The following is a 27,480-nucleotide window of genomic DNA, read 5'->3' as shown; positions in this document are numbered from 1 at the left end:
TCAGAGGTAAAAGACTTTATTATCCCATGGGTTTTTCCTAAGAAGTAAGATTCCCACCAGACAAAATATACAAAGCATCTCATGTTTTCTTTCTACAACTGCATTCTCACCCTATGGAACAGTGAGCACATGAGCTGACCCCAAAGAACCAAGGTTTGCCCTTACAGCTGCGGGACTGCACAGTTAGCACATTCAATGACATCATGCAGAACCAGAGGGGAGGGCAAGAGGCCTGTGTGCACCTGAGTGCAGCCTCAGGCTTCTAGAAATGAAGAGAAATAAGGGCTTAAATTTACCAGTTACTTCCATGAAGTGAGCCAATTCTCTGACCCACTTCTTGTCATCCTCTTGGCAATTAAAGGCTGGGGCTAGCAGCAAGTTATTGCTGGGAAAACACAATGCTAGAAAAGTAAATACCCATCTGGCAGTGGGAAACTTTCCACACCAACCTGCAAGAAGTGCACCTAATTCTTCATTTTACATCAAGCTTAAAGCAGAATGAAACCAAAGTGTCCTCCTCTACTTGACAGAAATTAATATTTATAGCTATATTTATATGAAATAATAAATACTCAGCCTCTAACGATATACTAATTCCTATTGCATTACACGACCATCCTGAGATCCTGTTTTGTTTTCACATAATTAACTCATAAAATTAACACTCAGAAGTTTCAAATATATTAGCTTTGCATTTTGGTTCTGCTGAGTTAATGATTGTACTTGCATTTACTTTATCCTTCCTCTTCCAAAACAACAGGCTCATTTCAACAGATGGTGAACAGGTCCAGATTTGCTGGAAACCAATTAACAAGAATGTGCCAAGTTGAAACTCACCCCATTCTTTCAAGCCAAAAAGCTGCCTGCATTTCAAGAACCTAATTAGTTTTAACTACATTTATGGAACGGAGGGAAGAATATTTAATTACTCTGCAATTCTTCTGTCTGATGATCAATAGAAATGCAGTTTTGTTCAAACAATTTCTCTGCAGTATATTGATCAGCTGAATCTTGCCTTCCATCAGTATCTGTACTCCACTGCTGCCTGCAGATAATGTGATACACAGCTGGATTACAGTGATTGCTATCAAAACAGCTTTCACTGGAGGAGTTACACAAGAATACACACTGTCAAAAGATTTGAAAAACCTTCTTCTTGACTTGCCAGTAACCACCAGTTCTGCTGCTGGCACTTCCTTCCCTCTGCTGAGCTCTCAAACTGCCCTGTCTGTAGCCTCACAGCTATTCCTTTCCTAAGTGCACCTGGTTTAGGTCATTGTATCAGCCCCAAAATGGAAATCCTCCTCTTGTGCATACCCGCTCTGTCCCAGAGCAATATCCCAGCCTGAAATTGCTCAGCCAGGAAAAGAGCACCTATTTCCAGCATTTCTATTCCTCTACCCAAACCTGCTCCCAAAGGGGATTTCCATTCTGTTATGTGGAAGAAGCTGCATCTACCCCCAGTGATCTTTGAGCACTGTGTAAATTTAAGCCCAGCTAATGTCTTGGGTAGGTAGCAGGGAAGAAAGGGCCACAAAGGACCCCAGAGGTTAGAGCTGCACAAGCTGGGGGGAGTATAAAAAGTAGCCAGATTACCATGTCTAAAGAGAGGGCTGAGAGCATGTGTGTGCAAGCAAAGCCAAGGGAGGTTACATCTGGAGAGTGCTTCATGACTTTTGGCAGATAACAGTTTCGACCACAAAAGTGTTTTCAAAGTGACGAATGCGATGACAGTTTCCAGCCTCACGTCGACTGATACCTAGAGGTGATTTAAACAGAGGAGAGAGGTGAATCAACAAATGAGAATCTGCAAGAACCAAAGCAGGGAGGGGAAGGAAAGCAGATGAGATGCAATTTCTGAACAATGAAATGGGGGAACAGCATAGCCCATATGGAAAACAGCCTTATCTGGTCTTTGGGAGAACTAACAACCTTCTCTAGGATATAGTCCTGCAGTAAGAGCTGCCGTGGGCTGAAGGAGTCACCTGGCAACAGCTGGTTTCAGCTGACAGCATCTCAGCGTTATCTCAGGGACCAGAGAGCCTCCAGAAACCAGCAGAAGTCACAGCCAAGAAGTGTTTAAAGCACCTGTTTGTATCCCTGTGTGCCTGATCCTGCTGTGGCCCCAGCCTGGGGCAATGCTTCCCCCTGGGTAACACTTCCCCATGCCCTCCAAATGCAAGTCCCCAGCTCTGAGCAGCTCTGCTGGCAGCTCCTCCCCCCTTACAGCAAACCTGGGGTGCCCCAATGACTGCCAGGGCTCCATGGGAGTCAGTGCAGCTCCCACTAGGAAAGCACCATCAGCTACAGCCATGGGGACTGCACCCTGCAGCTTCCCCAGAGACCCCAACCCCACCGACTGTAGGTACATGTTCCAGGTGAGCCTTTAAGTATAACAAATTAATACAAATACTGGTATTAAAGAGTATTTTGCAGCAATGTTACCACTGCAATATAAGATACATATTGCTAATTTCCATGAAATCATTTTTACACAGTCCAATGTTCCCTCTTCACAACATTTTCCGTACTATTATGAACTTAATTAATTAAAGGCAATTTGCAGATCTAATCTGCTCTGAATAGCTGCCACTGAATCGGGTGCCTTCATTAGGGAAATTTTCCAAGCAATTCCCAACAGCTCTGCCATTAGTTCAGCCCCAGGAGCCCACGTGGAAATGAATTGCTGGCTCCTGCAATCATTTCTGCAGGATTTGTATCAGGCTGATGGATGACACAAACACAGCACTCAGCACCCGTTTGCAGCATCCTGAAGTTGGGCTTGGATTAACTGCATGGGAAAAGGCAAAGCCCCAGAGGGAAACCCAGCTCTGGTCATAAAGAGCCCAGCACGGCTGCACCAGACAGAAAGGGGCTGTGATGTGGGGTGAGGAGGATGGGACAGGGCTGTGATGTGGGGTGAGGAACAGGGAGCAGGGCTGTGATGTGGGGTGAGGAGGATGAGACAGGGCTGTAATGTGGGGTGAGGAACAACGACCAGGGCGGTGATGTGGGGTGATGAACAAGGGGCAGGGCTCTTATGTGGGGTGAGCAACAGGGACAGGGCTGTAACATGGGGTGAGGAGCAGGTGCAGGGCTGTGATGTGGGGTGAGGAACAACGACCAGGGCTGTGATGTGGGGTGAGGAGGATAAGACTGGGCTATGATGTGGGGTGAGCAACAGGGGCAGTGCTGTGATGTGGGGTGAGGAGCAGGCAGGCTGTGATGAGGATGAGGGGCAGGGGCTGTGATGAGGATGAGGGGCAGGGGCTGTGATGAGGATGAGGAGCAGGCAGGCTGTGATGAGGATGAGGAGCAGGCAGGCTGTGATGAGGATGAGGGGCAGGGGCTGTGATGAGGATGAGGAGCAGGCAGGCTGTGATGAGGATGAGGAGCAGGGGCTGTGATGAGGATGAGGGGCAGGGGCTGTGATGAGGATGAGGAGCAGGGGCTGTGATGAGGATGAGGAGCAGGGGCAGGCAGGCTGTGATGGGGATGAGGGGCAGGGGCTGTGATGAGGATGAGGGGTAGGGGCTGTGATGAGGATGAGGATGAGGAGCAGGCAGGCTGTGATGAGGATGAGGAGCAGGCAGGCTGTGATGGGGATGAGGAGCAGGCAGGCTGTGATGAGGATGAGGGGCAGGGGCTGTGATGAGGATGAGGGGTAGGGGCTGTGATGAGGATGAGGATGAGGAGCAGGCAGGCTGTGATGAGGATGAGGAGCAGGCAGGCTGTGATGGGGATGAGGAGCAGGCAGGCTGTGATGAGGATGAGGAGCAGGCAGGCTGTGATGAGGATGAGGATGAGGAGCAGGCAGGCTGTGAGGGGGATGAGGAGCAGGCAGGCTGTGATGAGGATGAGGAGCAGGCAGGCTGTGATGAGGATGAGGGGCAGGCAGGCTGTGATGAGGATGAGGATGAGGATGAGGAGCAGGCAGGCTGTGATGGGGATGAGGAGCAGGCAGGCTGTGATGAGGATGAGGATGAGGATGAGTAGCAGGCAGGCTGTGATGGGGATGAGGGGCAGGCAGGCTGTGATGGGAATGAGGAGCAGGCAGGCTGTGATGAGGATGAGGGGCAGGCAGACTGTGATGGGAATGAGGAGCAGGCAGGCTGTGATGAGGATGAGGATGAGGAGCAGGCAGGCTGTGAGGGGGATGAGGAGCAGGCAGGCTGTGATGAGGATGAGGATGAGGAGCAGGCAGGCTGTGAGGGGGATGAGGAGCAGGCAGGCTGTGATGAGGATGAGGAGCAGGCAGGCAGTGATGAGGATGAGGGGCAGGGGCTGTGATGAGGATGAGGGGCAGGGGCTGTGATGGGGATGAGGAGCAGGGGCTGTGAGGGGGATGAGGGGCAGGGGCTGTGATGGGGATGAGGGGCAGGGGCTGTGATGAGGATGAGGATGAGGAGCAGGGAGGCTGTGATGAGGATGAGGAGCAGGGGCTGTGATGAGGATGAGGAGCAGGGGCAGGCAGGCTGTGATGGGGATGAGGGGCAGGGGCTGTGATGGGGATGAGGAGCAGGCAGGCTGTGAGGGGGATGAGGGGCAGGGGCTGTGATGGGGATGAGGAGCAGGCAGGCTGTGAGGGGGATGAGGGGCAGGGGCTGTGATGAGGACGAGGGGCAGGGGCTGTGATGAGGATGAGGAGCAGGGGCTGTGATGAGGATGAGGAGCAGGCAGGCTGTGATGAGGATGAGGATGAGGAGCAGGCAGGCTGTGATGAGGATGAGGAGCAGGGGCTGTGAGGGGGATGAGGGGCAGGCAGGCTGTGATGAGGATGAGGATGAGGATCAGGGGCTGTGAGGGGATGAGGAGCAGGCAGGCTGTGATGAGGATGAGGATGAGGAGCAGGGGCTGTGATGAGGATGAGGATCAGGGGCTGTGAGGGGGATGAGGGGCAGGCAGGCTGTGATGAGGATGAGGATGAGGAGCAGGCAGGCTGTGATGAAGATGAGGGGCAGGCAGGCTCTCACGCCGGCGGGCGCCGCGCCGCCGCAGCCGGTACGTGTCCTTGCCGCTGCACAGGCGGTAGATGAAGGAGCCCAGCTGCTCCATGTCGCTGACGTGCTCCGTGGCGATCATCTCCTCCTGGATGATGTACGTCTGAGGCAGGTATGTCCCCTTCTGCAAGAACAGAGCTCCCACTGAAATAAGGCACAAACACTCCCTGAACGCAACTGTTTCACGCAGAGCACCGTGAACAACCAAAGTGGGGAAAACTCATTCGCTGCTGAGGCTCAAGCTCCACTTGCTGAGGGCAGTTATGTGTGACCTTGTCCTTGCAAGAAACTGTCCCTTGCTACTAGCACAGTGCACACAAAATAGATGAGATCCAAAAATGGAATGTTCACATAAGGGGTGAAGTCAGTGTAGGATCAACCCTGTTATAAACTGACCCAAATTTTAGAGCGGGATGCCCAAACTGTAACTATGAGAGTACAACAAAGCCATCTGGAGAGAAAAAGCTTAACCAAAATTCCAGGAACTCCACTGAAATGTGCGCTCTACATTTACTTCAAAAGGAAAAAATCAAAACCACCAGCCCAGTTCAGATTTCAACATTCTCCTCTCCTCTCTGGTCCACTGAGCAGAGCCACAGTGATGTCCTGCCCTTAGTGCCCACAGGAATGGGGACTAGAGATGGGCCATGGGCAGCACATTCAGAGAAGAACTGAGCTCCTGACACACCTTCATTGCCCCAGGAATGCCTGGGGCAGTGACATCCCTGCTGTTGGGTAGAGGCCACTGTGAAGGCCAGGGTGATGAGTGAGGTGTCATGGCAGAAAGCTACCAGGAGATGGAAAAAACAGGGTTTCAGTGTGTCCCCAGAGATGGAGGTCTCATCTTCCACAACAGGAAAGAGTTCAGCTCAGCACTGGAGACTCTCTGCAAGCTCATTCCCAGGTGCTCAGGGCGTCTTTCATGTTTGGACATCACTGTAGCAACAAACAGCTGTGTAACAAGGGCAGCCTGGGCCAGGGATACTTGTGAGCAGATGCTAACTAGATCATGAAGCAAAGAATCAGCTCTGGTCCCTTTTCCTTAAGAAGAGTCAAAGAAATAAAAGAACTGTCAGACCCTGGGGCCAAGGTAAGCATAATGATCTCAAGTTGAAAGGTGTAGGTGGTTGTGTATTCTATTCCCATGTTAGAGCTGGGGCAGTTCTCTGCTGTCCCTGGGGCAGTTTTTCCTTTCTCTCTCCCCCAGCCAACCCTCCCTGCAGGAGATCTCTGCTGTCCATGGCCACTGAGTGTCCCTGCAGGGCTGATCCAATCCCAGCATCCCATGGGGAGATGCTCCGCCCAGGGGAGGAGCCAAGCATTCCTGCCTGGATCCAATCTGAGCCTGGCACAGCACAGCAGCCTTTGCCCCCTGCACTGCCAGAGGAGCAGCTTTCTGCTGCCCTGCATGGCCAGAGGGAGCCCAGGCCCATCTGCAGCAGCCCTGGAGCTGCAGAGGAAAACTCCCCCCTTGTGCAGGATCCCTGCTGCAGCAGAGCCACAGCTGGGGCTGCAGGAGGGCTGAGCCCCCGTGGGATGGGGCTGGGACACCGCCCTGGCACACAGGGGGCAGGGACTGCTCTGACTCTGGGACTGTTGGGTTTTTTGTACTACTGTATTTGTATTTTTAATTTTCCTAGTAAAGAACTGTTATTCCTGTTCCCACATCTTTGCCTGAAAGCCCCTTAATTTCAAAATTATAATAATTCAGAGGCAGGGGGTTTACATTTTCCATTTCATTTTCCATTTAGCAGACACCTGTCTTTTCAAACCAAGGCAATAACCAAGCAATAGCAGCATCATTTCAGGATTCACCTCTTCTGTTTCCCAGGACTGGTTATCTCCACAGAGACACACCTGGAAACACACTACCTTAACTCAGTGCTGTGCTGCTGAGCTGGCACAGCCAGGTAGATCAATAAGGCTGTCCTCTAACACTGCAGGATTAGAGAATTAGTGCCAGTTTGTACTGCACTAACACTTCAGTTCTGTAAGAAATTCCATTATTGATTCTCAATAACAGAGAAGGCAGGGGGGCTGTGAGATACTTGCAGCTCCTGGCAGGGGCTGTCACAGTGACAGCCAGGGCTGGGGTTCAGGATGTGCCACACCCTTGGCCTGGAGAGAGGCTCAGTGACACAGACATGAGCACACAAGCCAGTTTCTTCACTGTCTCAGACTGAAATAGCTGTGGCAGATGAAGGGGGAATCACCACTCCTCCATGGCAGGACTGTGCAATAAGGACAGTACCTTCAGCAAGCTACAGCTCTGACCATCTCGTGTTCTGCAAGAGATGTGGATGGTCCATCTCTTGTAACTTGGTCACCTCCAGGCTCCTGCTGCTGCAGGGGGAGCATCCCTCCATTCTTTTATGTCAGACACTGATGCAACCCTGGTCACTGAACTGTCACACCTGTGCAAAACAAAGCCTGAAAGAAGCAGGCACAGGGCATGTGGCAGCCACTCTGCAAAGGGGCATTCTGGCACCAGGCTGGCCAGGAGGAAAGAGCAAAGGAGGTTCTCCAACTCCCTGAGCTGCCCCAGTCTGCTGGAGCAAACCACTGGTGTTAACTGCTGGGCTGTGATTTGATTCTAGAAACAGGGATGCAGTCACTGAACAGATCCAAAACTAAACTTTCTGCTGGGAATAATTCTCATTCATTAGGGACTTGACTGCATTCAGAGATGCAGAGAAGAAAAAAGTCTCCAAGTCCAAGGACCTACAAAGCTCACCCAGCATCCAAAAGGCACAAGTTTTGAGCAGCAGGGGAAGTCATAGGGTCATAAAGATCCTCCCTGCAGCAGGAATAAACTTGAGCTTTCTGCCTGATCAGCAAGGCCACCCCTCCCACATGTGGCCACGAAGATGACAGGCCCATAGGATCACAGCTAATTCAGCTGGGGAGGGACCTCAGGACTTTACCCTACCTGGTCTTGAAATCTTCAAGTATTTCAAGGAGGCAGCACAACCTTCCTGGGTACCCTGTTCCACTGCTTCACTGTCCTCGTGGTGGAAAACTTTTTCTGAGCCCAAAACCAAACTAATAATTTTAAAACAATGTCTCTAAGGTACAGGTTAAAGCCTCCAGAGACAGACTGGACACTACTGAACCATCTCAATAATCAGCAGGTCATTTAAATTCACACCTGCTTTGGGCTCTTCACATATGACCACATATGTGCTTACGTAAGCTTAAGCACACCCCCTTTTTAAATCCCCTTTTTAAATTCAAAGACAATGCATCATTTTCACTGACTGTGAGTTTATATCTGTTATTTTAGGACGTGACCAGCACTCCCAATCTCTCAGTTGTTTTCTCTCAGCTTGTGCAATCCTGCCTTTTCCATTTCCCTCTGCCCAGGGACTGGTCACCTGCCAGGGTCAGGAGCTGTGACAGGTCTGGATGAGTTGTAAGGAAATGTGTGTTGTACCCCAGTGGGTTCCCAGCACATTTGCCAGACAGTCACAGTGCATGAAATTGTGAGGACTGCAAGGAAACAAACTGGGAGTCTGACAGGGACTGGAGATCAGGCTCTCTCCAGGCATTACTGCTTGTCTCTGAGCTCACACTGCAAAGTTCACCATACTGCACATAGCAGGAAGCGAGCAAAGAGAATTTAAGAAAGAGTAAGAATTAGATTGTCTTTTTTCCACCTTCTTTTTGAATAGACCCTCACAGGAGTGATAAAAGACCCAGGCTCAGTGCCTTGATTTACCTGCAGAAGACTGAGACAGATATGTACCTTTTTCAGTCTGAAAAATCCTGTGCTTTTTCCCTGCTGTGAAGATTAAATAGTATTCTATTTTAAGATGACTGCTTTCAGCAGCACAGGCTTCTGAACTGAACAAAATCGCTGGTACCAAACCAAATTAATGCTGGCTGTGAGCATAACTGCATGAGCCCAAGCCTGGTGCTGCAGCCCAGAAGGGAGGGCAGCACAGATTCCCCCAGAAAGGTGAGTGTTCCTCCCCAAGGGACACTGAGAGCTCTGCAAACCACAGTGCAAAACTCAGAAGGGGAAAGGAAGGAATTTTTTCTTTTTTCCCTTGATTCCTAGTGAAAACCAGAGGGAGGGAACCTGCTGCTTCTGTGTGTCTCCCTGGTCAGGCTGCTCATCGTGCCCAGCATTACTGTGCTGTCTGCACTATCAGTACTTCAGCCAAACCTGCTGAAGCCTGTGGAGACTCAGGGCCAAGGCTCACTGCCCCAGACACAGCAGTTCTGATTTGCCAGGAGCTTTCCAGCTCAAGGAAAGCATGCAGAAAAGCAGCAGGGCTGCAGCTGTACCTTCACGTTGACCAGCAGCTCCCACAGGTTGCGAGGAGGCATCACGATGGTGGTGTTCAGCTCGATGACGTAGCACTTGTCCAGGGTGATGTCATGATATGCTGTCAGACCCTGCATGCCAAGCACAGGAATGACACAAATGAACCCTCTGCAATGAGCCCTGACTGGGAAAATGGGTGAGGAGAGGGAATTCAGGGAAGACAGGACACTGTGTTAAACAAACCTCCCTACCCTGCAAGCAGAGCAGGTTGGAAAAGCCCAGAGAGGGCAGCTCAGGAATAGATCCTGTGACAACAGAGACAGTGCTAGGCCATGAGCATGGAGCTGTGCACCCAGCCCAGCCCTATGGCTGCCCCCACAGGCCCCAGGAGCTCCTTACCCGCTGGAAATCGTGGATGATGTCCGCAGGGTCACTCCCTCCAAACTGGGGCACTGGCACGTTGATTTGCTCGTAGTTCTCCTCAATGTAGATCTTGACATCCTCGTGCAGCTCCAGCTGCCCCTTGAAGGGCGAGTACAGCGAGTCTTCGTACAGGACCCCGCAGTGGAACACGCTCTCACGGGGCAGCTGTGGGGTACAGCACAATCCAGGCAGGGCTCAACAACACCCCCCAACAGCTACAGCAAACAGGAGTGTACCCCTGCTGGGTAAAACACTCATCAGATGCTTGAGGGTATTGTAAGATCAAGGTTTTTAGCAGAAAACATTCTTGGTGAACTTAGTGCAAGCTACCCTTGTGAAATGATCACATCTCACTCCATGCTAGCCGGGTGTGGCCATGATATTTTCTGAAAAATCCTTTCCTGAGGATTTTTCCTCCTGAGAAGCTGGGAGGCCTCAGGAACAAAATGTAAACATTGATTATCTGCTGCTGTGGAATGCAACAGGTGCATCTGGGATTGGTCTCATGTGGTTGTTTCTAATTAATGGCCAATCACAGTCAGCTGGCTCAGACTCTCTGTCTGAGACACAAGCCTTTGTTATTCATTCCTTTTTCTATTCTTAGCTAGTCTTCTGATGAAATCCTTTCTTCTATTCTTTTAGTATAGTTTTAATGTAATATATATCATAAAACAATAAATCAGCCTTCTGAAACATGGAGTCAGATCCTCCTCTCTTCCCTCACCCTCAAACCCCTGTGAACACTGTCACAAGCCAGGTCCAAAAGGAATAAAGAATTTCCTGCTGGCTTTTATGAGGAGTAATTCAGAAAGGCAAACTGACTGCCTGCAAGCTCTTGTATTTCCTCACCAGGCTGTTCACATCCCTCCATGGCTCCCAGTAACTGCATTTTTCTACAGGAGGCATTGAAAAAATGGTGTATTTTTAGGAGGCATAGAAGCTTGGGCTGAGCAGAGAATCATTTCTAGAGGCCCTTGTAGCTCAGAGTGGCAAATGCAACAAAACAAAGTGGATTCACCTCCCAGCAAAACAGGAGCTGCTGTTCTCTGAGCAGATGGGAGGTGTCCCTGCCAGGACCTCCCTGGGGGCCAGGGCTGCTTCTCCTAGGGAAGTGCCACCACCAAAAGCCCAGGGACAGGTGCCCTCACCTGGGACAGGGCTGTGTGTGAGGGGGGAGCAGCCCTGGGGCTGTCACAGCGTTTCCAGATCAGGTGTGAATGACAACGGGGAATAAAGCACTGATGATTTCTTGAAACAAAACTGCAAATTAATTTGACAGCAAGGAAATGTATGGAGAAAAGGAGTATATAAAAAGACTCTTCTGCTGAGTGGATAAGTGCTGGCTGCAGAGTCCTGGGAGAACTCATTCACTAATAGCCACTCCACAGCACAACGAGGGCTCCAGTGCAAATCAGTGCTCAGGGTTTCTTGGCTAAACACTCAGCAAGCCAGAGCTCAGCAGTTTCCTCCTCAAAAAGCAGCTCTGCCCTGTCTCATTCCCTGTGTTCTGACCCTCCACAGTGCTGCCAGCCCAGTGCCTTGGCCAGGCTGGGCCAGGCTTTGCAAAGACAATGTGGAAGAAAAGGTGCTGAATTTAATGGAGGTTGAGGGCTCACTTTCTACATCATCTCCCACTTTGTTCTTACTTCTCTGCTTGCTTTATTAATAGCAGCACCTATTTTTGTCCCACCTACAGAGTTTTTCTGAGCTAGAGCCTACAAAACCTACTGCAAAAAGCTGTTCCCTTGCCTGTACCCCCCTGCTCCCTCCAGGCTTGCTCTCCCCTCACAAGCCATGCTTTCAGACTGCTGTACCCCAGGCAATGGGGTTTAGAAGGTACAACTGGCAGGATATTTTTATGCAGTTAATGAGAAAGCAAAACAAAGCCATAAGGGTTTTGGGAGGGTTTCTGGAAGGCCCTTCCTGGCATTGGGAATGGAGGTCAGCCTGAGCCTAGCACTTAAGAAATGCCTCATCTGCAGTGCCCAGCAACAAAAACCAACAGCACCTCCCTCAAAGGCTGCTAGGGTTGATGGAGCCAGAAGTGCTTCCCAAGTGTCTCCTACCTGGGTGATGAAGAAGTATCTGTAGACGTACATCGATGCAAAGACCAGCCCCAGCAGCAGCACGAGCAGCCCCATGGTCAGGTAGCACACCCCACTGAGCGACGAGCGGCGGCCCTGCGCCGCGGGGCCCGGCTCCTCCTGGGGACAGACACGGAGCTCAGAGACTGCTCTGGGCCACCAGCCACCTGTGAGCCCATCCAAGGGTGCTCTGGGCCACCAGCCACCTGTGAGCCCATCCAAGGGTGCTCCGGGCCACCAGCAACCTGCTGAACCCATCCAAGGGTGCTCCGGGCCACCAGCCACCTGTGAGCCCATCCAAGGGTGCTCTGGGCCACCAGCCACCTGTGAGCCCATCCAAGGGTGCTCTGGGCCACCTGTGAGCCCATCCAAGGGTGCTCTGGGCCACCAGCAACCTGTGAACCCATCCAAGGGGTGTTCTGGGCCACCAGCCACCTGTGAGCCCATCCAAGGGTGCTCTGGGCCACCAGCCACCTGTGAGCCCATCCAAGGGTGCTCTGGGCCACCAGCAACCTGCTGTCCCATCCAAAGAAGTTGTGTTGTGCAACGAACAGGGCAAGCACTGCCCTGCAAAGCTACTTCACACCTGGCAACAGTAAAACACTTATGCATTTTTCCTCCCTTACCCCAGATACATAAACTATATACATTAAATACCTATATATTTATATGTACTGAAAAAAAAGTGTCTGTGTGTGTGTTTGTGTGAACATACACAGACACGTGTATCATCAGCTTCCCACCAATTGTTCAGAACCAAGACAAGCTTTGTTTCAGTGGGAGGTAAAGACTGACCAAAAATAAAAAATAAGATCAGGAACTCTTAGTTCTTGGTTACTGAATATAACAGCATTTATGTATTTATAGTCAGAATTTTTTAGTGGAAGTGCTGCCACTCATGGCAGAATTCCTCATTGGGAATTTTTGTGATGGGAATTACTGGTAGTCAAATTTTTTTAGTTGAAATGCTGCCACTCATGGCAGAATTTCTCATTGGAAATTTTTGTGATGGGAATTACTGGTACCTCCTGACCCTGCTGGGGTGAGCTGACACAAACAGATGTGATGATCTCAACTTCATTTTCAAGCACATTGCAGCACAGCTCCAAAGGAAAATGGACAGGGCATCAGAAGAAAACAGACCTGTCCTCTTCAGAGTGCTGCCCCATCTTTACAGACAGTGGCCAGCTCACCATGTCACAGCCCTGACAACAGAGGGCAGTGCAAAGGCAGGGTTACCTCCCACAGACAGCTCATCCCAACCTGTGATGCTCTTGTTTTTCTACCAAAATAACCCTTCAAATGTTAAGCAGAATGATGTAAGGCCTTTCAGAAGCAGATGAAAGGAGCTGGTTCAGAGATGCCCCAGTTTCCACACAGAAGAGCTGAAAGCTGCCCTCAGCTGAGCAGGCAGGCTGGGGAGAGAGGCACCAGGGAGGGTTCTTGCAGATTAACCCCCTCTGTGCCATTTGAGATCGGATGTGAGAGGCACCAGGGAGGGTTCCTGCAGATTAACCCCCTCTGTGCCATTTGAGATCTGATGTGAGAGCCACCAGGGAGGGTTCCTGCAGATTAACCCCCTCTGTGCCCTTTGAGATCTGATGTGAGAGGCACCAGGGAGGGTTCCTGCACATTAACCCCCTCTGTGCCATTTGAGATCTGATGTGTTTGACTACAGACACTCTCCACAGCTACTTGGAGACTGCCACGGATGGGAGGATGACTGAAAAGCAAACATCAGCCTCTCATTCCTAAGGTTCCTCACTTCTCAAAGGAAGAGATGTTTCTCCAGAATAACCCTGTGGCCAACACCCACAGGGTGCTGCCAGTGCTAAAGCCCCAACAGGACAGACCCATGTGTCCCCACCACCCTCAGGTGGCATCAGACCAGCTCTGCCCAGCCCAGCTGGCAGCAAACACCTCTTTTCCCTTTCCCTACCTCGGAGCAGCCCTTGCAAGAGCAGCAGTTCAGTGCCAGGCTTGGAGGCATCATTCCTGTCCCAGACTGGGACACCCATGGGGACCCTGCCAGGTGGGGATTCCCTGCTCCAGGAGCTCCACTGAGATGCAGGAACAGGGGCAGAGCCAGGAGCCTGCAGCCCCTCTCCTACCTGCTCTACTCCCAGCCAACAGGGACTCCTCCAGATACTTTTTTATTCCTACCACATTCAACCTGATAACTGCCAAGACCAAATTGCTTTGGGGAGCTACAATTCCAGCACATCTCCAGGAGAAATTAATCTACATTTATTTCTGCTTCATCCCAGCTGCTGAAAGACCCACAGCACCTCGATTCACCTCCAGCTTCCTGCACTGAAGGATCACTGCAATCAGTTTGCTGCTGCTGCTCCTCCAGCAAATAAAGGGATGAGCAAGCTGAAAAATATTACACTTTTCCTCTCCTTCTGCAGACAATGAGCAGCAACTCTGACAAGCCACAAAGAACAGAAAATAAGAAATCACATTACTAGAGGAAGTTTCAAGGCTCTCTGACATGAACCACTAGGACAAGAAAGTCATGCTGGATGTCAAGTGTTTCACAAAAGCAGCTTTCCCCAGACACTTGTCATCACAGAGAGAGTGCAGACAGTGAGGGTGAAGAGAAAGAAGAGGATCTCCTGACACTGAAGCAAGGCTGAGAAAATGTTTAATGCTCTGCAAGTGAACCATATCCAAAGGGTGCCAGGTTGCTGTGCTGGTTAATTGTTCAAAATTGCAAGGCAAGATGTTTTCCATTCCCATCTGTATGGCAGATTACCTTTGTCAAGTGGGCAGTTTGCATTTGAGTGACCACATTCACACCTCCCTCAGGAGGGGACATCTGCTGATAACAGCTATTGAATGTCACTGCATGGCTGATAAGAACTACAGCATCCCATTGGGAGATGTGAGCCCAGAGGGAGGAGCCAAGCATTGCTACCCAGATATAATCCAGAGGTTTTGAGACACCAGCACGGCTTCTCCACTGGATTCCCCAGAGGAACAGCAGCTGTCTCTCCTTCCACTGGATCTTCAGAGGCAGAATACATCCTTCTCTACAGGATCCCAGCTCCAGCAGAACCACCCCTGACACTGCAGGAGGGCTGAGCCACAATTCCAATGGGACTGCCACCAACACCCTGACCCACAGGGTGTCAGGTTGGGTTCTGACTCTGTCAGTGTTCTTCTAGTGTTCTGCATTGTTTATTTTATCCTTTTATTTTTTTTTCTTCCCTTTTAAAGAGCTGTTATTTCCTGCTCCCATATTTTTGCCTGAGAGCCCCTTAATTTAAAATTTATAGCGATTGGGAGGGGTGGGGAGGGTTTACATTCTCCATTTCGGGGAGGCTCCTGCCTTCCTTAGCAGGCACCTGTCTTTCCAAACCAAGACATTAATGCAGCACTGCTCCTGCTGGGGGCTGCCAGCACTGGCTCCAGGGACGGCCTGGAGAGGCTTCATGAGGACACAGCAACTCAAAGGGCAAAAAAATACTCCCACTAAGAGAAAAGCTGTGTTTGAGGAATGGTAGAGAGGGGAAACCAGCCCACAATGGTTTGCTACTTGCTAGGACAGCTCTGTCTTCTTTGCATGGCCAAAGACACCGTAAAACATCCGGCCTCTCATTGCCAAAGATGGGTTCTGCTCCCTACAAAACATTCCTGGCTTCAGGAAAATTGCCAGAGCTTTGCCCTGTGGGAGAAGCAAAGCAGAGCTTTTATCTGGAAGAAGTTATTAAACAAACCCCCAAATTCTGAGGGAGGAAAGAAAAAAATCAACAGCAACCATTCTGAGAGAGCAGCAATTTAGGCAGTGAGGTTAAAAATGCAGCCAGCCAGGCCAAGGGGAACAGTTAATACAGTCCTGCAAAATACTGCATAAAAATCACCTGGAAAACCTGACTGAAAAAGTGTGTCTCCATCCCCCAGCCCAGCAGATGGAAAGGCCACCAGCCTTTATCACTGTGAATAAATGACAATTTAAAAGCAGCTACCTCAGTCTGCAGCTCAGCTTGGGGCTGGAGGCATCCCCAGCAGGACACCCCATCTGCACCAGCCTGCAAAAATCCAAGAAGTTTATTGCACAGGCTGCTGCCCTGCTTGTACCACTACACACCTCCCTTCTCACAGGACCCCCACTCCTTGCAGTAGAATTGTTTACAAACAGGGTGCTCTAAAAACCAGAAAATCCATCACAGCTGATTTCCATCTCTTCTTGCCTAGGAATGCCTGGCTCCTCAGCAAGGGGAGAATCAGACTTGGCAGCAGGGTTTTCCTGAAGAGTTCTTCATGTCCTCAAGGTGTGCATTTCCAAAGGACAAAAATCAAAATATGCAACACAAAAATGCTGTACATTCACTAGATATTTAACAATGTTCCAGAGAATTCATTAACCAGACACACTGCTTGCAACAAGCTATACTATCAATTTTCTGCCTTGATCAAGCTTGGGTTTTTTTGGCCAAGAGGAATGGGAAAGGTTGGGGTTAAAACCATCCCTGGGAAGAGGTAGGGACAGCTGAGTAAATGGGCTTTCCTCTTTTTGTTGTTTTAAACACAATATTGCAAGAGCTGGAGGTATTTTACACAAAAATGAACATAAGGCCCTTCCTCCCCTCCCTGGGCTGAGCAGAGGACAAACATTTATTTGTTAGAGAATGAAAAGCAACAGCAGTGGCAGAAGGGCAGCATGTCCATGGTCCAGGCACTAGAGCTGTGCATGTGGGGAGGATGCACAGACACATCCCAGCTCTGCAGAGCACCTGCTGCCTCTCCACACACTGATCCCTTCTTTGCTCCATTTTCCTGGGCAGTACCACTTTGCTGACCCTACAGAAAGGGCTGGGCCAGCTCCCTTCCCAGGGAATCATTTCAGAAGAGGCAGTGGGTAGAGCTCCTTATGCTCTGCAAGCCAAGGGGAAGCCACAGCTTGCTCTTCCCCTGCATGGACAATGGGGGAAAAGCACCCACCTGTCACAAAAAGCACCTGCACATCTTGGCATTGTCCTGCTAATCCTTCATTCCACTGGGACACTCCAGCTCCACACAGAAGCCTGAGCTCCCAGACATGCTGACTCTGACTGCTGTCAGGCATTCAGCCCAGCACCAGCAGCAGACAGGATATTGGAATATAAAAAGGAATTCCTTTCCTCAGATAAAACAGACTCTTCACTATGACTCAGTGCCCTGCCAGCTCACAGGGCCAGCACAGCAACAGAGTGCAGGCAGCAAATACCCAGATGGGAAAGGATGGAGGCATGATACAGACCATGGGGGAGAAGAGGCTGGAAAGTAGCCTGGAGGGTGGGGAAAAGCCCTGATTCAGTCTTCGTGGATTTTCTTTGGAATTTCAGGTCTTGCTGAGGACATGATGAAAATGGCTGGTGTCCTGTTATCCCTGGTTTGCACTGAATGGTTAAGGAACAGTTCTCCTACAAGGGGGTTGGGGGACAGAAACCTGGCTGGGCACAATGTCTGGTTCAAGATTTAGAAATCAAGTATCAAGTTCAAAGGCCACAGTGAGGCAGAGCAGGGAAACCTCCCAGACACCTGTGGCTGAGCAAACCCCTCCAACTTCACAGCACTGAGCCTTAGGACACAGCACTGCAGGAGCTGTTCACAAGAACCATACCTGGTGAGATGCTGCCTTTGGAATTTCTCATTAATACAGGAGAAGGTTGTAAAAATAGAAATGTGACATTATTGCTCCTTCATCACCCATGCCTTGCTGAAGACGACAGAAGTGAGAAGATGAAAAGTGTCATGTCATGCCTTGATCCCTTCCCAAGTCACACATTGCCTCGGCAGAGATGGACTCAGCTCTGGGCCTTTTTCTGCTCCTGCAGCTTCAGAAACACAGGAGCCCTCCACAAACCCTGCTCCCCGCATTTCTGAATCACATGGGTTTGAAATCTTTCATTTTAGGTGTAGCAAGGCCTGACAAACTGGGGACAGAGATTGGCAAGTGTCTAAATATACACCCCCGACAGGAAAAGAAGCGTGGGGTGACTAAAAATAGTAGATGTGATTTTGATGACTGACAAGTGAGGAGAGAAATGCAATGCAAAGGGATGCAGTTTGGAGAGCAGGGCCATCTAAAATATGCCATCACTCTGTGGGACACTGTTCAAGGGAGCAGCAGCCTGAGCTCTCAAGGTTTGATGCACTGACATAACTGCAGACACTGCCATGGCTTCCTCAAAGGATGCAGGCTCCAAAGTTAAGAAACCCTCATCAGAACAATCTAATTTGCACTCAGGAATTCCAGCACAGTGGAACTCTGTGGTGGAGAGCCCCAGGGATGGCCAGAGCCAGCTGGGTGGGCAGGCAGGGCCCAGACTGGAGCAGCTGCCAAGCTCTGCAGCAGGGAGGTGAGAGACTACACACAGGGAAAAGGCAAAGGCAGACAAGAAGAGGGAGAGGAACAGAGATAAAATATCACAGCAAAGGCATCCTGGCATCCATCAAAGTAGCCTCGACACTCTAAAGAAGGTTCCTGTGCCAGATGAATGAAAAATGAGTCCTGCCCTCAAGAGCAGTAATGCTTGGAGAGAGGAGAGAGAGCAAGATGAGGAGAATACTGGGTGAGCCCGTGGGGGAACACTGCCTGAGGATCTGCCCTGGCTGAGAGGGCTCAGAGCTCTGCACTGACAATGAGAGGCCTCTCAAGGAACCCACACTTGGAAGGGGAGTCCTTCCAGGCTGAAGGGCATTTCTGATGCTCTAGGTCTGCATGCACAGACAGAAAGGAAAACACACACACACACACACACACACACACACACACACACACATATATATATGGCACACAGTTTCCAAGGCAACCAAAGTCCCTGCTCACAGTCCTTGAGCAGTGCTTGCACTGGCCACAGCATTTCCACAGAGAACACAACTGATGACTTTCAGACTCAAAGATGCCTGGAAGCAAAAAAAAACCCAAAAGCAAGCCAGTAATTAAGGGACTATCACAGCTGAAGGCAAAAAAAGTTGCAATAAATGAATCTACTCACACCTTTGAGTGACACCACAGCATGTGACTAGCAACAAAGCCACCTGCCTCAGGAGTCACTTCACAGTGCTGGAAATTAGAATATCAAAAACAACCACTGGCTAATTAAAACCCCCAGCATTGTTGCTATATGACAAAGACAGCAGGATGTTAAAAATGCAGCCTAGCATGTGGGAGCTCCTGAGCACTCAGTGATCATATTTTCCTTCTCCCTCATTGGCAAGAGAGATATAAACCCCCCTCTTTTCTCCTTTTTTCATCCCTTTATGGAACTAAAGGGCTGTTTCTCCTCCCTCTTTGCACAGGGGTGAGGAATTAATTTCCATATTTTTGTTTTGTTTTGTTTTTTTGGCAGAGGCACAACAACTTCCAGCTGGAATGATTCCAGCCTCCCTCTCCTTCTCCCAGGAGTAAAACCATTCAGAGCATTAGCAGAGCCAACAAAGCCCCTGGTAAAAACAAGACTGTTCTTACCACGCTCACAGCTGAAGCCCTGAGCATCCTGTTGAACAGAGAGGCAGGCAGAGAGAAAATAAACAGCTGTGACAAAGTGGCAAAAAAAAAATAAAATATCCCAACCTGAGCATTTAACAGCCTGACTGCCAAAATACTGATACTGATAAACACAGCCTGATTTCCAGGCCACTCTGCAATGATGGGGAAAATCAGTCCCTCCATGGAGCAACACCACAGCTAAAAGGCTCTGGAGCACCTGGGGAGGGAAGGAGCCAGCACAGCCCTGTGAATGAAGGCCATGGGTTGTTTAGGGTTTTTTACCAAAAAAAAAAAAAACAAAACCCTGAAGTGGGAAGTGGCATGAAAAGAATGGGATTCTTCCCCAGGAGAAGAATGGAGGTTAAGCTTTGGCACTGGGTCTCAAACCTCTCCAGAGCAATGATAGGCAAAAGCAGCTCAAGCAAGAGTGAAGCAGAGCAGCTGCTCTGGGAATAGGGGAAGCTCTTAAACTGAGAGGTTGGCAAATTCAAAGAGAGCCTTGACTCAAAATAAAGACATATGCAGGTGGGCAGACACCTGACTCCTTAAAAGACCTCTCACAAATGCCAAAAATATCCAAGAACACTGTGAAACTGAGGTAAGGAAATGCCAACAGCTTTCAGCTTGCTCTTGGTGTAGCTGAGCCTTCCTTCTCCTCCTGGGTGGAGGGAAGAGAAGCTGCTACCAAAGCCAGTCTGTTTGCTTCTACCATCATGCAGGGCTTGGAAGAAGCAAGCCATGAGCCTGGATCCCCACCAAAGTGCTGAGCTGTCCCATGAGACTCACTCCCCTTTTCCCAGCCAGCAATTGTACAACTGCTGCCATGTAAAACAAACCCACCAGCAACCCATGCAAGTGGCCCTGGGCACAAGCCAAGGGAGACACAGGCTGATTTTGCAAGAAGTGTGAAGGATTGGGTGCTGTGGCAACACATCTGAAAGCAGAAAATGTGATGGGAAAAGACACATCCAAAGGTTTCACATGATTTCACCTGAAGCTTTTCACCTCTGGTGATGCCTTGGGAGGCTGAGGAAGCACAGGACTAACCTGGACACTGCCACTGGGCTCTCCCTGCTTCCCCCAGCCAGCTCCATGTCTGGAGAGCTTTTGGGTGTGTGCAATTTAAAACCACAGCACCCACCTTGGAGCTGGCAGAGATGGTCAGAGCAGGCATTCTGGATCTCACCAAAAGCAAGCCAAGCACTGCTGATCTGGCCATGGCCAATGAAGCCAGCACTGTCCCTCCTCACTCTTCCTCTAGACGTGACTGGAAGAAGGAACACAGCCATGCCCAAGATGCCCAAGAACATCCTGCCTTCTGCTGGTTCTGCAGGCAAGAGGGACAGTCCCAGCCAGAACCCTGCACTGATCACTCTGAGCAGAGGGGCAGAGTCCAGCATCTCCTGTCATCTTCAAGGAACCAAACTTGGTTAGAGCATTTGCTTCTTCCCTGAAAATCAGGATTTGCACAGTGTCACACCATAAAATGAAGTCACTGCTCCCTTCTGGAACACTGACAGCTATTATCTTTTCTCCCAGCAACAGTATAAGAAAACTGTGACAGTCAATCCTACACTTGAAAATTCACCACAAAGAAAAGGTGTCTAGTTTAACAACAGCATGAGAGAGGAGGCAAATTTACCCTTCTCTTTGTTGTTCAAACTGACTTCAAAGGTAGGGCATGGCACCAAGGAAGACAACTCTGAAAAGCAAGTGCAGAGAGATGAGTGCAAAAACCCAGCACCCTCACACTGTCCTCCTTCAAATGGTAACACTGGCATTAAAAAAATACCCAAACATTCCTAGATTCTCACATATCACTTGGGAAGACAATAGGCACCTACAAGTCAAGATGGCGTTTCCATCTCCTGTAAACCTGGTAATGAGCAAACATTGGTGGCACAAAATCAGGAACTGCAGAGCAGTGCACAAGGACACCTCATCCTCCATCTCTCCAGACCCGGCTGCAGTGCTCTGCTGGATGCAGCTCCCTTCTTCTGGGCTTCTGTCTCATACTTACTTTTGGTTCATTTGTACCCTTTGAAACTCTTCTGTTGAAAGATATTTCTTGGTTTTCTGTGTTTAGCCAAAAAAAAAAAAACCTCACCAAAACTGCTGTGCCCAGAGCAGGTAAACTCAACAGGTTCTTCCCAAGTGAAGAGCTCCTCCATGCAAAGCTGGGCTGGCTCCAGCTCTGCCCCAGCTCTGGGAGAACACAAACCTCTGCACAGCTGTTTCCAGCTCCTCTGGCTCCAGCTCTTCAGTCTACATCTCTTTGGTGAAAGACAGCTACATGTTTCAAAATTGAGTTGCATTTATAATGTTTCTGCTTGGAACAGATACTCTCTGTCCTAATCCCTCTGCCAGTTTTAGTCAGATCCTTTGTCATGCTCAGCTGGAATATCAAATATTCATGTCTGGAGTCCTGTAAGACACTGAAGTCCAGTATTTCACTAGAGCAGATCCTGCAAGGGGTCCAGAGCATCTTTTTTATTCCAATTCAAACCTTTTCCTCTGCTTCCAGGGCATCCCCAAACCACAGAGAACCAAAACCAAATGACAGTGCTTCTCTTTAAACTGACAACTCCATATAGGCCACAAAAAGAAATCACCATGGTGGTTATAGGAGGGTTGGACAAAGACCAGGAATAACCTTCTGTTACAGGAGGCTGCTTCTTAAAATGAGGATATTCATATTCAACTCCCTAAGCCTGAGCAGGGTGAGAACCCCCACAGCTCAAGAGCCTCAAGGCTGGACTCAAGCCTGCAAACATGTCAATGAGCACAATCAATCCACACTGCTGCCAGCAAGCTTTTCCTTCCTCTCTCTGAATTTCCAGCCTGCTTTGTGAAAAAGCCTCTTTTTCAAAGACTCTTCCTCACATCCCCTTCCCTCGCCATCTGTCTCCCACTGTGGGATCTCAGCACCTCAGGACTGATGTGCAGAGTGACCGAGACCACCCTTGGGGGGCTCGGGAGTCCTGGAATGTTGCCAGAAGTGTCTGGTGGCTGGACTTTGATCCTACACGGGAGATGACACCTGTATGAGGACTGGGAGGATTTCACTGGGGTGAATGGTGAAGGGATAAGTTAATTAGAGTGTGAGACACAGGGTTTAGGATTTCTGTACAGGGGGGTCTAAAGAAGTAAGATGGAGGAATTGGGGCATGTCCTGTCCTTCTTCTTCTTCTTCTTAGCCTCCATCTTCTGTGGTGATGTTGGCACTTTGAGATTGGTTATTACTAAAAGTGCACTGGTCAATAAGGGTAAAAGGTATTGGGGGAAATAGGTAAATATTGTATACGTAGTTTTGAGTAAAAAGATAGGTGACCACCCCGGGGGCTCTCAGTGTGCTCATGGCTGGCTGCTGTGCAGACCTCTGTCGGGCCAAGAGAAAATCTTTTAGATAAATAACTAATAAACACTGAAGACCGAGAAAAAACCTGAAGCCTCTTCTCGTCCTTTGGAGCGTGGGCTGCCCAAGGCCACCCCGGGCCTTCCCGGGTCATTAAAACAGCTGAGAAACCAACATCCCACCTCACAATGCGCAAAGGAGTCGCTCACCAAACCCAGCACTGCCCTGGCACAGCAGCACCCACAGGTTGGTGTCACCCTGAGAGCCTCTGCTCCTGCACCTGTCCCTGAGCTGGAGCCCAGCTCTGCAGCATCACTGCTCATGCAGCAAATCCCTGGGACAGCCAGAAGTGGCACTGCTGTCCTGCTGTCACCACAAAGCGCTGAGCCTCTTGGGCTTGCTCGGGCAAATGCAAAGCATTCCCAGCTGAGCATCAGCAAAGGCAGGGGAGTATGGACAGGGCAGCAGCCCCAGCACCGAGGCACTGTCTGCCTGCTTTGGAGCTCCACACCCACAGCAGAGCTGCTCCTCCCTGGGGAGATGCTCCTCACAGGGAACAGAGGGGTCCTCAGGAATGTGCTCCCCACGGGTTTCCAGGCTTTGCCCTGCTCTTTCTGCCAAGCAGGGCAACCACGCTGGGTGTGGGAGCTGTGGCAACAAGGAGGGGGCTGGGACAGCTCAGCTGCCAGCCAGGAGCTGGGGCACCCAGCAGGGAGAGGGGCAGCTACAGAGAGACCACCCAGACACAGAGGGTTGGATGGATCCAGCGCCAGGCAGCAAGCAGCTCCTTGTGGAAAACTCCATTCAAGCAGGAAGGGTGTGATCCAAAGGCCACTGAGTCTTGTCAAGGCTTTGGGAATGCAGATGGGATGAAAGACATCAAATCAAAGCCTGGTATTACTGAAGCCAACCAAGAGCAAAACATCAGTCACAGCCTGCAGGCAGCATTGCGTGCACCCTGGAAAGCCCCTTGCAGCCCCTGGGGCTGTGAGGCACTGCCAAGGTGTTTCCAGCAGGCTCACCAGGCTGTGGGTATGGAGAGAGCTCTCCCAGTCCTGCCTGGCCTGTGAAACCCTTCTGTCCCACCAGCCCGACCTGAGCAAACGCTGCCCTGCCCTCGACACTCATCCTTCCAGAGACAAACAGCACTGCAGGAGCAGTCCTTTCCCAGAGGCAGGACAGGAGGCTCCTGTGAAAGCAGCCCCTGGGTCACCCATATGTGTTTCCTGCAGACCCCCTGTCCCCAGCCAGCAGCCTGTGTTGGCTGTCAGGCACCAACTGCCCCAGGCACTCTGCACAGAGAGAGGGCTGACAGGTGCCCTCCTCTGCCCACTTCCACCTACACTAGGTCAGGCTGCAGCTGCTCATGAAACCCCTTCTCCTCTGGCTCTTGCACTGTCTCTGCCAAATAATCAGCAGGTATTAGAGGGATGTACAAGGGATCAAAAAAACCCCAAAAAACCCAACCCACGTTTTGACCAGAGAGCTCCAGCCATCAGTGTTATTTGGTTCCTGTTATTTGGTTATTTTGGTTATTTGGATTTCAACATCCACCACAATCACAAGGAGCACACTTCCCAGCCCAGTTACGGACACAGCCTATGTGTCTATTTATTTCCATTTTAGACTGCAAATATGGGGTTCAATTAAAACTTTCTGAATACTATTTTGCATCTGAACAAATATTTCCCAATGAACACAAAGGCTGCATAACCTCAAGCTGCCTTCTGCTCAAGGCTGCTACATCCCTACAGTTCCTACTAAATGACAGGATTGTTTCTTCTATAATCCCTTAAAGTCTTGCAACAGTCTCAAAATTACATGGATTTTTCTGACAGGAGTTTAAATATTCTGCATATTCTTCCTGATTCAAGCCAAGCTGTGCAGGGAGAAACAAGGTTCAGGCACATGCAAGCTTGCTGTAAGGACTGCTCACCTACTACTTTTCAGGACACATTAGCATTACAGACATCTTCCTGCCTGCTGCATCTTTGCATTCACCAAGCACCTGCCAAAATCCCCAGGCTGCAGAAGCTGCCGCTGAATCATCTCCCAGCTCTGGCTCCTATCACTGGGATTGAAGTTATGAGATCAAAGAGGAGAGGAATGCAGAGCATCTTGTTTGCATGTCACCAATGCCATTTTGCTGGGAGGCAGCTCGAGAAAGACATACACAGACAGAAATTATTGGCAGCAGGAGAGGGAGTGTGGCAAAAAAAAAGCCTGGATATGGAAAGACCAACGCCACAAGCTGGGTGTCTGGAAAAGGTAAAGGTCCAGCTAAGCCCAAGCACAACAAAGAATCCACTGTCATAGTCTGAAATCCATTTTCATAGTCTGAAAAACACCATCAGGAAGAGGCCACCTGATGTCAGGGGATGTGCTGCTCCCTGGACATCCTCACAGGCACAGACTCACTGTAACCCACTCCTGCCCTTATTGCATGGAACTCATGTTGATGTTCTTACATGTCTGTCTGCTGGAATCAGGAGATTGTTGAGGAGTCTTTGTTATAAATTCATGTTTTTAGGTTCCTTTGTAGCTCACAGAGGTGGGCTTAAAAAAACACCCCCCTGCCTCCCAGGAGTCAGAGGAAGGCCCCAGGCAACATAAAAACCCCACAATTTATTATTTGCTACCTAAGCCAATTTCATACATCTGGCAGGACCTGAATCAGAGTAATTTTGATTGCTGGGATCTGGCAGCACTAATGATAGAAACAAGCTTCTGTCATCTGTTATTACTTTTTAAACTGCTTTTCTCACAGTGCTCCTGAGAAATGGACAGATCCTGCCTGAACCCAGTCAGGATCAACAGAAGAACTGAGTTTCTGGCTGTGGAAGGCTGGTTTAATTGGCAGGGTGAGCTGAAGTCCAGTGTGACAGTCAGCTTCCAGGGCTGGACATCAGAGGCAGGAAGCAAGCAAGCACCTGAGTTTGTAATTAGGAAATACAGTCAGGAAATCACTGAGAGGTCACTGTCAACCACGTTTCCCCAGGTCTCTGCAGAGCTCCCTGGTGAGATTAACAGATGCAATCATGACAGACTGAGCACAGTCAGACCCTGCCAGCACAGCTGAGAGCTGAGCGTGTCATGTGTGATGGGAGAGATCATCACGGTCTGACTGCCTGAACTCTGCAGAACAGGGCAGTCTCCTGAAGCCTCTGCTGCAAAGCACTTCTCCAGAGCCATTCCCACTTGTTTGCTGAGGCACATGAGGAGGAACACTCTGCACTGCTGCAGGAACAGAGCAAAACCACAGCTCCCACATCGTTCTTTGAGTCAGAGAGAGACTAGGGTTCAATAAATGATCAGACCACATGCACAGCCTAGGCATTTATGAGGAATACAGAAATGCCATTTAGGACTCCTCCTGTGACACGGGAGTGCTGTAACAGGGCAGAGTGGGTGCCGTGGGTCAGGCCCAGCTCAGGATGACACCCTCACAGCACACAGAGTGGAATCCACCCAGCAGGTCCACCCTCACAGCAGGGCTGGCAAGTGGGGCTCTCCAGCATCAGAGACTTCACAAACATCCAACTCCTGCCAAACACAGCAGTGCCTCGTTCAGTGTCCGTGCTGGAGAGGGGCACTGCCCGTGTCAGCCCCGCACTGCCCGGCATCCAAACACAACAGTGCCACCCTCGCACTGCCCAGCACTGCCTGGCCACGGCTCTCACAGCCCGGGAGTGACCCACACGGCTGTGCCCGGCCCCAGCGCACCTTCTTCATCTTCTGCTATGGATGTTCCAGTGCCTTCGCTCCCCTTGTGCCCGAAGGGATGCCTGCAGGCATGAGCACTGGCTCCCCTCTCCTACCCATCACCCGGAGCCAGCAGGGCAGCTCCACATCACCGTGTCAAGTCCCATCTGCAAAGCATGTAGAGCTCTGTGCCCTTAGCCCCTGGCTTCCCATCTTGCTCCAGCACCATCTGCTTTCCTCCTCTTGCCTCTTCCCCGTGCCAACCCAAAGCCTTCAGAGATGGCCGGGTCTGACATCCACCCGTGCATGACCAACCCGAAATTACATTCCCGCAGGCTAACCCGCCCGAAGGGATGAGTTCTGCTGCTCCTGTGTGCGCTGGACATTCACTCCCGTGCCCAGGGACGGCTGCTGGCGCCACGGCATCGCTACCCTGCCCCATCCCCTTCCCGCTCCTCTGAACTCTGGGCGCCCACCAAGCCCCGAAGCCGCCGGTAAAGCCGGACACCTCTGCCGGTGCCTGTCCGAAGCAGCACCACAGCACCCGCACCCCTCGACCCCCGCCGCCCCTCGCCCCCGCCCCACTCACGGCGCCCGGGGGCAGCAGCACGGCGCCCGCCACCCCATCGCCCCCCGCCGCCTTCTCCTTCTCCTTGTCCGGCTTGAGCGCCGCGGGCGGCTGCTGGACGCCGATCTTCACCATGGCCCCGCTCCGCCGCCACCGCCGGCCCCGGCACCGCCCCGGGGAGGGGCCGCGCCGCGCCCGCCCTCAGCGCCGAGCTCGCCACGGGCACCGGGCGGGCACCGGGCGGGCACCGGGCGGGCACCGGGCGGGCACCGGGCGGGCACCGGGCGGGCACCGGGCGGGCACCGAGCCCTGAGCTCCGTCCGCAGGCACCGGGCGGGCACCGAGCCCTCAGCACTGAGCTCGCCGTGGGTACCGGGAGGGCACCGCGCCCTCAGCGCCCAGCCCGCCACGGGCACCGAGCCCTCAGAGCCGAGCCCCGCACGGGCACCGGGCGGGCACCGAGCCCTCAGAGCCGCCCGCGGCACCGGGCGGGCACCGAGCCCTCAGAGCCGAGCCCCGCACGGGCACCGGGCGGGCACCGAGCCCTCAGAGCCCAGCCCGCCACGGGCACCGGGCGGGCACCGAGCCCTCAGAGCCG

At 51.1% G+C, this 27,480-nt stretch overlaps 1 protein-coding gene across 1 annotated transcript; it reads right to left on the bottom strand.

The window, feature by feature from the left end:
• ITM2C (integral membrane protein 2C) lies at nucleotides 1–27,051 on the bottom strand. The gene is made up of 6 exons (XM_058030881.1): nucleotides 26,904–27,051; nucleotides 11,760–11,897; nucleotides 9,670–9,858; nucleotides 9,291–9,401; nucleotides 4,974–5,124; nucleotides 1–1,759 (listed from the first exon to the last, which is right to left on the bottom strand). Exons 1-6 carry the CDS (start codon nucleotides 27,015–27,017, stop codon nucleotides 1,668–1,670), a joined length of 795 nt encoding a protein of 264 aa, XP_057886864.1. The 5' UTR covers nucleotides 27,018–27,051; the 3' UTR covers nucleotides 1–1,667.
• Nucleotides 27,052–27,480: the final 429 nt, after the last annotated feature.

The sequence above is a fragment of the Melospiza georgiana genome, chromosome 10 (genome assembly GCF_028018845.1).
Source record: "Melospiza georgiana isolate bMelGeo1 chromosome 10, bMelGeo1.pri, whole genome shotgun sequence".
Taxonomy (NCBI): Eukaryota; Metazoa; Chordata; class Aves; order Passeriformes; family Passerellidae; genus Melospiza; species Melospiza georgiana.
This window is presented reverse-complemented; position numbering and strand designations above follow the sequence as displayed.